Source organism: Sardina pilchardus, chromosome 22 (genome assembly GCF_963854185.1).
Source record: "Sardina pilchardus chromosome 22, fSarPil1.1, whole genome shotgun sequence".
Classification (NCBI taxonomy): Eukaryota; Metazoa; Chordata; class Actinopteri; order Clupeiformes; family Clupeidae; genus Sardina; species Sardina pilchardus.
The window spans coordinates 29,343,808-29,356,767 of NC_085015.1; the positions used below are offsets into that span (position 1 = coordinate 29,343,808).

The following is a 12,960-nucleotide window of genomic DNA, read 5'->3' on the forward strand; positions in this document are numbered from 1 at the left end:
AAATTAAAAAGCAGTTGAGCTCAAAGGCACTCTTTTTCCTCGCCCCTATTACTCATGGGCTCCCTCTGAATCTTTAAAACACTGTAAAGCGAGATGAGACATGTGTAATGTTTTGGCGTTCTATTAGTGAAATTAAATTGAAATTGGAATTGAATTTATGTTTCTGTTAATGCACTGCACAACCGATTGTTCATGCACAGCCTCCGGTAGATTTAGGTGCTGGTAGATAGCAGGAACATCATATAAGCCAGCAAATGAATAAACCTCCGGACACTGATATAGGGGTCATTCCGTGTCAAATCACCCAGTGGCGGAAAGTGACCCTCTCCGAAAAAAAAACTGAAAAAAAAGGTGTTTGTAGACTAAACCTATGCATAAATCTTAAATAGTGTATAATATCACTAATAGTTCCACAACTACAGCCCTTTGAAGCTTCAAGTCATTTTAAGCATTGTGGTGAACAATCCTTTTTGTTCAACTAGCAACATTATTGGCTCTTTTGGTATTTCACAATTCACACACATTAGTGAAACTATGTGAATAGAAGCACATTTCCCTGTTGAATTAAAAAAAATCCAATCAGATCAGAGGTATCTTGTGTAGTTTCCCCTCTGCAAAGCTCTGAACATAGCTATAAATTCATTATGTGAAAAGACAACCACCTTTGAGGGCGTCTCATTCGAAAAGTGTGTGCCACAAATTCATCAGATTTTTTCCCCCACTCATATATGGACTATAAGGTCATGTCCATGCATTAACTTTGCTTGTAATCATTAAATCATTATCATATTGTCAGAGCATTTTTTTTTTTTTTTCAAAAAGCCCATTTTTGTCTTCTCATTTCACCATGTGGACAGTTAACAGGATTTTACACATCTTTACCATTTATATCATTCCGTATGTGAGGATCATCTGTCCAAAATGTGGGCTTGTTGCTGAGTTTCTTTATTGAGATATGATTTTTTGAAAATATTCTCTATACATCCACTGAACTTGTATTGGATCTGCAGTACTAGTTTGCACCACATATGGTGCTCTTTTGATACAATGGAAGAGTATCAATTAGTATGCTGCACATATCCAATCTAAATACACATTGTATTGTTCATATTTGAATCGCTCCAAGTCATTATTGCAACATGAACAACATACTACTCATAAATAAATCTTGCTTAGAGTAAATAAACTGATCAAGCAAATTATACACATAAGACTGACTGATCGTACATGCAGCAAGAGGATTTAGCATCATTGCCGTCTTTGTAACAGTTTTCTACACCACCATATAAGTTGGAAAATGAAAGTCATAACAGAACATATGCAAGAAAAAAGGGGTTTCTAAAATTCAGATCAGATAAAGATCAGGTTTTTCACTTGATGAAGATGACCATGCATGTTTCCATCACATGAAAGTATTCATCAAAAGGTTTGAGGGCTCGCAACGCTATTGCATGGATCCAAGACGCATTCATGAGCGCAGTGATATCACGCAGCACCTGAAAATAGTCCCCATAGGCAACAATCAATAGTAGTGCGTGATATCACTGTGCCCATACTACGCTTGCAACTTTCCTTGATTATTACACCAGAATGAGAGTGTAGTTCCATGTCAAATCAGCCTAGAAAATCGCCAGGTTTCATTTTCAGTTTGTCTTATTGCACTTTCTAACTTGAGAAGTGACAAGTTTTAAATGGGGAAATTAGCGGAAATCTTGTCACTTTGAAGCGTGATGCTGGCAGGCGAGATGCTAATGGTCTAAACCGATTCAATGATATAGACAGGGGCGTAGCGTTCGACGGTGCAGCCCTCAGAGCTTCGCAGGGCCCTTTGCAAATCGCAATTCGCCCCGCGCCTCCCAGCTAGGCGACATAAAGTCAACTTTTGTCATTAATGATGCCTTCTCTTCTAATCTTTCAATGTAGGTAAACTGATCGCTATTTAACTGCTTCACTATCTCCTACAACATGGTCTGATGGTGGCACCTACCCATTCCCCAATTCTTGTATTTTCTCCTACTTTTCTTATCATTTTGATTTTACTAATGATATTTCAATGTTAGAATCAAAATTAATAAATACAACTAATAACATTATTGATTATTTTATCATATATCGTACAAAATGTTGTAACATGGCCTGCTGGGAAATCTGTATGTGCAGTCATAAAATGTTTACGTCATCTCTGATCATAGGCTGCTGCACATGCTAGCAAATGTAAACAGGTATAGGCTACTACTCTTACTAAAGTCGTGGAAAGTTTTTGTACCTCACCTTACCAGTCACTGTAGCCACGGTAGAGCGGTCATTTTCAAAGCTGAAATTAATAAAGACCCACAGTATCTGAGGAGTGCCATGGGTCAGGAGCGACTGAGAGCGCCAGACTCTCACCGGGGCCTTGCGCAACTACGCTACGCCACTGGCTAGACTCACAGAACAGCTGGATGAACGGGAAAAAGGTAAATATCAATTGTTTTGCTCGAGGGGAGTTGGAAAATGAGTGTAATTCCCCAAATGGTGGAATATCCCTTTAACTGTCCACATGATGAAATTAGAAGACAAAAATGAGCTTTAAAAAAAAAAAAAATCAAGCCCATTTTTTAAAAAATGCTCTGACAATATGATAATGATTACAATCAAAGTTAATGCATGGACATGACCTTGTAGTCCATATATGAGTGGGGAAAAATCTGATGAATTTGTGGCACATACTTTTTGAATGAGAAGCCCTCAAAGGTGATTGTCTTTTCATATAATGAATTTAAAGCCATTTTCAGAGCTTTGCAGAGGGGACATTACACAAGATACCTCTGATCTAATTGGATTTTTTTTTTAATTCAACAGGAAAATATGCTTCTATTCACATAGTTTCACTAATGTGTGTGAAATAAAGGAGCCAATAATACTGCAAGTTGAACAAAAAGGATTGTTCACCACAATGCGTAGCCTAAACTGACTTTAAGCTTCAAAGGGCTATAGTTTTTGAACCATTTATACAGATATTATTTAAGTTTTGTGCAAACACACACAAACACCTGTGCTTTTTTTCAGATGTTTTTAATTTAGCTGAAATTGGGTGATTTCACACGGAATGACCCATACTTTGGTTTATTTCGAGCGAACAACATGTTTCACCGTCATCAGGTTCGCTCAGGTACCATTGGAAAGCCATAAAAGCCACTGCATTTCAGAAACTCTGTTAATATTCAATCATGATACCAATATGGATGGTATGGATATCATATCCTTTATGTGATGTCTTACAACAAAGGAAAATCCAGAAAATAGAACTTGTTACACAAATACAAACATCACAATACACAGCAGAAAAACTCCAAGAAAATAAGATGAAGTTACTGTTGTCAACTGTCATAAATCAATGCAAAGTACAACATGAAAGGTAACTCAATGGTAACAATAAAGGAAGAGAAACTGAAGGACATAATACAGGCCTAATACAGCCAGCTGTGGTCACATTTTGTGTAAGATGCAAGCTCTTCTGGTTTAAACCAAAGGTTGATCTCTGTATTGGCACTGTCAACTGCATCACTGCCATGGATTATATTCCTGTGAAAGAGACGTGATTGAGAAAATAATTTTATGTTTTTGTCAAAACAGAAAATACCAGCTTGATTCAGGTCTTGACATGCGGATTGCTGTGTCTGAGTCAATTACTTTAAAATATTTTCAAATGATTCAAGCAAGCATTCATTTTATTCTATAAAAGCTGACAAATTTGATCATATTTTCTGTTTATCACACAAATTCTATATATTTTAGGTTTTGCCCTCTCAAACCCTCAAAATGCCAGGTGGTGCATCTGTGGGGTTTTGTACCGTAGGAATTTGAAATGAATGGGGAGGGGGTGCTGCTGATGGGAGGGGTCGCCGCAGAATAATAATGTGTTAAAGGTCCCATATTTTGGACCTCTTTTTCAAAAAGTCAAAATAGATGGGTTGCACAAAACGTCTCTGAACCTGTTTGCGAAAAATTCCCCTCAGATTACACATTATCAGCAGCTCCTTTATTGCCAGTTTCAGTCCCTTTTAGGAAACACTGTTCTGGAGCCTGTTGCCTTAAATGCTAATGAGCTGTTGTTGGCCACGCGCCACTCTGGAACTTATTCCATGTTTACATCAACAGACAGCATGGTCGAAAGCAAGCATAGTCTACTTACAAAAAAAGTTTACACATATTTAAAAGCCTTATTTGTCAATGACCCGCATACAAACTGCTTTGACCATATTACATAGCATTACCTGAACTCTAAGCTTTCCCTTCCACACAGAGGCTTAATCGTATAGGGTCAGACAGCATACGTCAGTAAGACTGTCAACCTAACCTACTCGCTAGCAGGTTTTGTTGAACAAACTCAGTGTTTCTCTATATTATATCAACTCGTTTTGCTGAACAAACTCAGTGTTTGTCTATATTATATCAACTCCCTCCTGCTTAGCAGTCAGTGGATATGGGGTGTCATTTTCTTGTTTACCTATTCAATGCAAAATCAAATTGATTTGCAAAGCTTTTCCACAAAATTATGAGATCCCAAATGAAAGTGTCACCATTCGCTGATGACTAATCAACTGCAATTTCTTTTTAATTGAAATGGAAATGCGTTCAGTAGCCTAATATATCTCCACTTTTCCAGGTAGGCTAATATTAAAAAAGTGTTACGTTAAATGAATAGACTGCATTCAAACACATTGACTGGTGCAGGAAATTCTATTGCACTTTGTGCTGGTTTGTGCCTAACCAATCATTGAGTTTGCTCTACCCTTTACATCTACCCTGAGTTTCCCATCTTAGAGTTCATGCAGTCTCAGAGTTTCTTAAACCTGCTCTCTGGGATAACCCAGTGTAGCCTACACACTCTGTTTGTTATGCCAGTGCCCTATCACTGCCTATACATCTAGTCATACATGTTCCTATCATATTGATTTTGACACTATTTTGTCAAAAATGTAAATGATTAAAGGAATGTGTGCCATCTTAAAAATGCATTTTTATGACTGAAGTGAGGGGAATACCATACCTGCCAACTTGAATGCAGAAGTCCCCTCGAATTGTGCCTGGCTTGGATTCAGCGGGGTTGGTTTCTCCCAACATCACTCTACCCGTCTTAACAACATTCATACCTTCCCAAACCTGTTGGAAGAAAATGTCAAATTAATAATTTAATTTCAGTAACATTACCTCCAGAAAACATCAACAAAGAGAGACAAACTGAAAATCCAATCATTGTGATCAGTCTCTTTACCATTGCACAAACAGGACCAGAACGCATGTAGCTGACAAGCCCAGGGAAGAAAGGTCGGTCTTTGAGGTCAGCATAATGCTGCCGGAGAAGGTCCTCAGGTGCCTGTGATGTGAGAGTTTTCATTTATTGCATCTAAAGTTTCATCCATTCTGTACATCTTTATAGAACGTATTCTGATACACAATCTTCTGATGAAGAGGAAGCAAACCAATCAAATGATCAAAAGTCAAAGGGGTGTGAGGTGTATAAAGTCAAGGAATAAAGACTGACCTAAACAAGCTGGTTAAGCATCTAAGAATAGAATGGTGGGCTAATCCCCTGCTTGTGAATCTATTTTTAGGGGTTTACTTAAGGTTATATAGACCACGTTCATTAAGTAACAAACCATCAGACAGAATTTGGCAACTCAGATATTGGCCTACACTGCTAAATCTGGCATGACCTCTTACCCCACAAGTATAACTAGGCTAGGGTAGGATGGGAAGCCTCAATTAAAGCAAGTCGCTGTAGTGATGCCAAGTGAGATTAGGTTTCAACAGAAGTCATCCTAATTATATTAACTATATGAGTGTAGCGTTCAATTCATGCAATGTACAATATTATTACCGTAGCGCATGCGTAGGATAATAATTGGAATATAGTAACATGGCCCATCTCTTACATGAATCAGCTTCATTCCGACAAGTTTGAATCCTTTTCGTTCAAACCGGCTGATTATCTCTCCAATAAGTCCTCTTTGCACGCCATCCGGTTTGATCGCTATGAAGGTGCGTTCTTCGTCTCCAGACATCGCTCTGTAGATGTAAAAATGTGATTAATTGCAATCCACGCCATGAAATCACAAGAATCCCATTACCATTTGGACTTACAGAGGTTGGCTTTTAATACTCTGGCCATCGGTACCGACGGGGGGCCGAGATGAAGAGCCCCCCGACCCCATCAAGAAATTCTCATGCGCCTTGACGCACGACGTGGTACACAAATATCATACCTGTCCACTAAAAGCGTGTTTATTCAGCGCTCTGCACCTAGCACGATCTAAATGGCTACCACTCAAACCGCGCCGCCGACTGTTGATTTACCTAATGACTGTCCCCAGACACCCAACCTAAGACATCCAACCTAAGGCGCATTTAGGAGCCTACATGTAATCCAATCACGTGTGGTCACTACCACCTTCAGCTAAACCCACTACTGTTAGAGATAGGATACGTCCAAAGATCAAGCTTTGAATTATCCGGCGGTATGGGCAACGACTTCTGAAAACATTGATTAATACACATAATAGGAATATGCTGAGCATCCACAACTTGGCTTGTAGTTGAGGCTAGTGGCCTAGAGCTATAACAAATGCACTTTACCAATATGACAGGAAATACCTACTGGCTGAACTTCCCAAAGATCAAACAAGTAGTTTCGGTGCGACAAACCTCATGGGACGAACAGCAGACTAGCCTTGCAAATAGATGTAGTGTATCCTTACGCAGAGATTTCCATCTGTGATTCCGTGTCAGGGACGTGTCTGGTTTTATACTGGGTAGGCGGGACTGGTGAATGAACTGGGCGATTGGCTTAACTGATGGATGGGAGATTATCTACGCTAAGGTCATCCACAATTTGCGGGCTCAAGTAGCGCATTGGCAGAAAATGATCAAATGAACGTTTAGCCAATGGCAGATCAGGAGATATGATCTTGCCTGATTTACAGTCAGAAACTAAGAATATGTGTTCAGTTTTGAAATAGCCTGTTATTCCACCACCCTCTGGTTTGTTATCAACAATGACTAGCCTCCTCCTGACATTACCAGTTGATTATGCAAACCTTTGTCCTTGTCACTCTCCTGTTAGACACAGATGGCATTTTGTGGAGCAACCTCAATCCAGTGCTTTAAAGATTATCAGATCAAAACTGATCTAAAGCTTAATGTATACGGCCCATCATACAAGCCTACATTAAGATCTCTCTATGTAACATGAATGTGTGTCCATTAAGAGTCCATTAAGAGTAGTCTTGACCTATAATAAAACAGGATTGTTATTTGATGATTATTGTATAATGCCCTGTAATACTGGTAAATTTGTTTTAACGTTTCAACAAATTCCTGTGGAATGTTTTCCTGAAATACAGTTTTTGCCTATTGCTTGCACACTTTTTGCAGAATTCGGCTCATTAGAGCTCTGTTCAGATCTGGCCACAAGTCCTCGTTGACATCGCAGGTAGGCTATATGTCCTCTTGGGCCAGGCAACAGGGAAGATATTACCTTGTGTAACACATCCACCCTTGATCCACTCCACTTCGATGTCTCTGCATGCCCCTTTTACAGTTTTTGCCTATTGGTTACACACTTTTTGCAGAATCTGGCTCATTATGTCAAAACTCTACGCACAGCCATAAATGACATAGCACTTGGGGATAAACAACTCACATCTATTCCAAAATGAAACACTGCAATCAAAACGTAACACTCCTTAATAAAAAGTAAAATTCTTGCAACAACACTAAACACACAATCACCATTGAATTACCTTTTCATATCACCTGTAACATACTGGTGCACTATTCAAAACATTTCTATGGTCATTTTCACAGACTCTGCTCTCAGAATTTATGCAGTAATCAATTGACATTTGTTGCAACAAAACCATTCTTATAGAAATAAAGAAAAAAGAATTACATATCAATGCAATGTAAGTGAATAAACAAATCAAAAACGTAGGAACAAAACAAAAGAAAAAACAATACTGGAGAAATTTCTATTGAAAAAAAAAACATGTGCAAAGCAGAGAATGTGTTTACAGTTTTTGCCTATAATTGCTTACACACGTTTTGCAGAATTTGGCTCATTATTTCAAAACTCTACACACAGCTATATATAGCACTTGGGGATAAACAACTCACATCTATGGCAAAATGAAACACTGCAATCAAAACGTAACACTCCTTTCTAAAAACTAAATTCTTGCAACAAAACTAAACACACAAGCACCATTTGAATTTTCCTTTTATATCACCAGTAACACACTGATGCACTTTATAGAAAACACTGCCGTCTTTGTGTTTCTATTTTTTTAAATTTCATTTGGTCATTTTGTCAGACCTTGTCTTCTGATTTATTCTTATTAATTCTTCTTATTTATTCTTATTAATTCTTATTAATTAATAAGAATTAATTCTTATTAATTAATTCTTATTTATTTTTATTTTTACTTATTATTATTATTATTATCTTGTTTTATTGTATTTCATTGTTTATTGTAGGCCTATATTATTTCATGTTATTTCTTTACCTATTTGTATTACACTATGTACAGCACTTTGGTCAGTGTGAACTGTTGTTAATGTGCTTTATCAATAATATTACTTACTTACTTACTTCTGTAAAACTCAAAAGTAGAATTTCTGCTGTAATCAAGAGTTTTTACAGAAATAAAGAAAAATAGAATCACAAATCAAATATAGCAACAAAAGAAATCAAAAAAAAAATAATTACTGGATAATTTGTGATTGGAAAAAACAACATGTACAGTATATTCGTTTTGTGTGTGTGTGTGTGTGTGTGTGTGTGTGTTTGTGTGTGTGTGTGTGTGTGTGTGTGTGTGTGTGCATGTGCGTGTGTGTGTTTGTGTGTGTGAACAACTGCCTGGAATCCTGACACCGTTCACCATCACGGACTGGATTGAGGTGCGTATACAAGCGTCACAAACCAGTGAGTAGAAATAAGCCTGTGGCAGTTTACCTGTGGCAGCATAGAAAATCAAAGGCAATTCAGATCATCATAAACAATAGTGAGTACCCCGTGCCACCTCCTTGTCCTAGAGATATCACACTGATAACGAGCTACTACGAAAATAATGTCTAAGCCAATGTCTAATGTGTAATGTATAATGTCTAAGCCAAACATCAATCAACGACCCTCTTCCATTGCCACCCTGGGATAATAGCCTACAACGTGTAAATCCTACTGACTTTCCAAACTCAATGCATTTCTCAATGACTGAGGTAGAGACTGTTTTACATAGCTTGCCAAACAACAAGGCATGTGGTATAGATGAAGTCACATATGAAAACCTAAAGACTGCACACATTTGTAACACATTAACATCCATGTTTAATGTCTGCCTGGAAAATAGGAAAGTGCCTGAGTCCTGGAAAGGAGCAGTGATTTATCGTATTCCCAAAAAAGACAATGTACCTAATGATCCATCAACATGGAGGGACATTTCTCTCCTATACCTACAATTTACAAGGTGTCCTGTCTCGTGTGCTCCCCTGGCTAGTTGACAATAGCATCCAGTCACCATTCCCATATAGTCAGGTAGAACTTTGTGGAATTTGGGCATAAGTGTGACATAAGGTACTAATGCAATTTTTTTGCATAAATTGATAGTTTAGGGGGTGTCCTTTCAGAATCTGATGGGTGCCGCTCCGGCACCCTTGAGCATTTTCTTTAAAATGACATAATCTGCCACACCCCTTTTTTATCATAGAAAGCCGTCTGAATATACATTAACATATAAACCCATCATGTATGGTATCAAATTAAAGCTCTTCTCATGCAGGAATCAGCTTTGACCATCAAAAAGATGAAAAAAATAGTTCAGGTCCCTTCAGAGAACAAAATACCATTTGCAAAGTGACCTTTAAGGTCAGATTACGTTCCTTTTTGCCGCATAATAGCTGACTCTAAATCATGTCATATTTTGGTATTAAATTGAATAAATGATGGAACTGCCATTTAGCCTAATACAGTGATTCTTAACCACAGGGCCGCGGCCCAGACTTACAGTGATTCTTAACCAGAGGGCCGCAAGACATGTTCAGTGTTGCACCTGTTGGCCGCAAGGGCCGCGGTACTGGGTAGATTATCAAATGAAGACATCAGAGATATGTAATGCATGAGACTTAATTCCATTCATCAGAGGTGGAAAAGTCCAGCTTCAGAAAGTAAAAGTCCTACCACATATCTGTGCCAACCACTCACTCAAACCAGCTGTTAAGTGCACAGGTAGAACCAATACATGATTGGACTTTTACTTTCTGAAGCTGGAGTTTTCCACCTCTGCCATTCACCTTGTGGGTATATCCGTATCGAGGATATGTACTGCAAATGCTGCTAGCTACGTTAGCACATTGTCGTTATACCTATGCACTCACAAGAATCCTTACAAAACTGCTGGGATTCTGACACTACACATTTCACTAAAGGGGAGACTTGCCCAACGTGTTAGAATGTATGGATGGCCAGAAGTTCATCGCCAGAAAGCTACCATTAAGTGAATCCATGTCTAAAAACAAATACCGTTAACGTAACGTAATGAAATTGCACTTGTGAAATGTCTACCAATAAATACAAAAACGTGCGCTTTTTGGATGTGAATGATGAATATTAAATGGGCCCCGGGCCACTTTCTACTATAACAAATTGGGCCTCAAGGTTGAAAAGGTTAAGAACCCCTGGCCTAATACATACAGGAATACAATCATTCAATAGTAATTCATTTTATTGTGAATATTATAGCAAGTCTGATGTACCCTTGTTAGTTAGCATGTTAGTTATAATTTCCCTTGAATCTGTCACTGAATTTGACAGCAATGTTGTGAGGTACTTCCCAGGTAGTTAAGCACATTAATTATGACTGTCCTTGGATCCCCCCCAGAATTACAGAAAACAATATTTTTCATCCTATCATTTTTTTTAATGCTTTAAGAATAGACACCAAACGGGGTAAAGACAGCTGTCTTCTCTCTATCCTGGTCACCCATAGCCACTTGAAAGTAACCCATGTCAGGTCCAAAGTGGGGAACAGCTGTGCCTTGCCCAGTGCATGAAGCGCCTCCTCTATCCGTGGAAGTGGGTATGCATCTTTGCACATGACCATGTTCAGCTTTCTGTAGTCACAGCAAAAGCGCACACTCCCGTCTTTTTTTCGCACAATGACCACTGGCGATGCCCAGGGGCTGCTACTCTCTTTGCCCCACTATGTCCTGTACATGTCGCTTGAACTTTTGATCGGGTGGGTGTCACCAGTTTATATGTTATGTCATGTGTCACTGTAGTTGTGTAGCCATAGTCATTTTCGTGGCTTGAGAAGACATCCCCGTAGCTTTTCAACAGTGCACTAAGCTTTACATGCTGTGCCGAGTTAAGCTCTCCTGCAGCTACCTGTACTGGAAGAGGCATACATTGGTGTCCATCTTCGGTAGCCTGAACACTGTTCAACATGCAATACCCCATCCATTTCATCAAACCCCACCACCTCTTTTGGATAGATCCTCTGTGACTTGGACACCACAGCTACCCTGGCCCTGGATATTAGTTTTATGGCCTTCTCACAGGTATTCATAACCCCGACAGGGACTTTTCCACCTGCTGCCTTTCCGAGTATGTTGGCAACCAGAAGCCCCTTCTGGATGCTGATCTTTGGAGTGGCTTCCACCAGGAATGGCATTCCACTGTTGGAGGCACCAGCCTTCAATCACCTTCTTACTGTGTGGTGGGATGGTGATCACTTCTCTGCCAGCCACCTTGACAAACCCAATTTTGCCATCTGAATCCAAGAATTCCACCTCATTCTTGACCCTAGCCAACACACGACGGACACTTGCCTCTGGTGGAGCAGCCTTTTCATCCTCATTGCATCCACACCCAGCAGAGAGGTCACTAGATCTTTGATGATGTTCATCCCCATAATGCCAGGGAGCCCATTTTTACATCTTTACAACATCCAGATGGGTGTCTCTCAGTATGAAGATGCACCGCCACTAAAGAGTGGTTCCAAAACACTCAACATCTGCTTTGAGACAACCAAGGACCGGCATGTTCAGTCCATAGGCTCCACCCAATGGGTGGACTTTAGCTGTTCCTCCCCAAAGTGTTCTCTAAAGTGAGACTCTTTGATGGTGGTGACCTCAAACCCAGTGTCCCAAAGGCAGCTTGTCTTCACTCCAGAGATCATCAGGTCAACCGTCCAGCAGTGACCAAATGCATTTTGTTTCAGGAACTGGTCGACTTCAGTGTCAACACAGTCTGCCAGCCCACTCCTGATCATTGATTAACCAGGGGGCCTTGGTTCGCTCTCTGGTGGAGTATTCTGTGCACTGTCTGCCTCTCCTGGAGCATGTCTTTGCCGGGTGACTTGGCCATGACTGTTGACTGGTGTGACCGGACTCTCCACATGTGTAGCAGATGTACTGCCCTTCCTGGTCTCTTAATGGCTCTCTCTTTGGGTCACGAGGTGGTCGTCTGCTTCAGGGATCCATTGCAAAGGTGATGAGCAGTGTGCAAATAAAAATTCGACTTTCAGTGGAGGATACTGATGACAGCGAGGGAGAAATGTCTGAGTGAATGAATGTTCTTTGGAGGAGACATTTGATGTTTGTGATGTGTACAAGGCCAGCCTGGCAACATGTTCTTGATATAGTTGCTTTCAGAAATCTGTGATAAAGTACTACTTTGTTTTCTATTTGATTAATTGGTGAGGGTTGATACAATTTGTTGCTCAGCCTACCATTTCAGAGGTGTGACCGTACCAGATTTTACAGTTATTATGTTCTCTGGAGGGATAATTTTTAGCATTTTTTAAATTGACATCATTGATTTGTGTTTGAGAAGAGCTTTCATTTGATACCATACATGATGGGTTTTATACAGTAATGTGAGTCTAGTTCTTTTTTTATGGTCAACAAAAGGGGGCGTGGCAG

General features: G+C 39.6%; 1 protein-coding gene across 3 annotated transcripts in view; it reads right to left on the bottom strand.

The window, feature by feature from the left end:
• Nucleotides 1-3,335: 3,335 nt before the first annotated feature.
• Nucleotides 3,336-12,960, bottom strand: part of nme2a (NME/NM23 nucleoside diphosphate kinase 2a) — a 31,175-nt gene continuing 21,550 nt past the window's right edge. Inside the window, exons 1-5 of one of the 3 annotated variants that reach the window (XM_062526051.1) lie at nucleotides 6,641-6,744; nucleotides 5,919-6,051; nucleotides 5,258-5,359; nucleotides 5,033-5,145; nucleotides 3,336-3,564 (exon numbers count right to left, since the gene is read on the bottom strand). In XM_062526051.1, the coding sequence (XP_062382035.1) occupies nucleotides 3,450-3,564; nucleotides 5,033-5,145; nucleotides 5,258-5,359; nucleotides 5,919-6,047 (459 nt within the window). In that variant the 5' untranslated portion in view covers nucleotides 6,048-6,051; nucleotides 6,641-6,744 and the 3' untranslated portion in view covers nucleotides 3,336-3,449. Of the gene's footprint in view, nucleotides 3,565-5,032; nucleotides 5,146-5,257; nucleotides 5,360-5,918; nucleotides 6,052-6,640; nucleotides 6,745-12,960 lie in introns of those variants that run through there. The other 2 variants (XM_062526050.1, XM_062526049.1) reach the window with 2 other exon arrangements.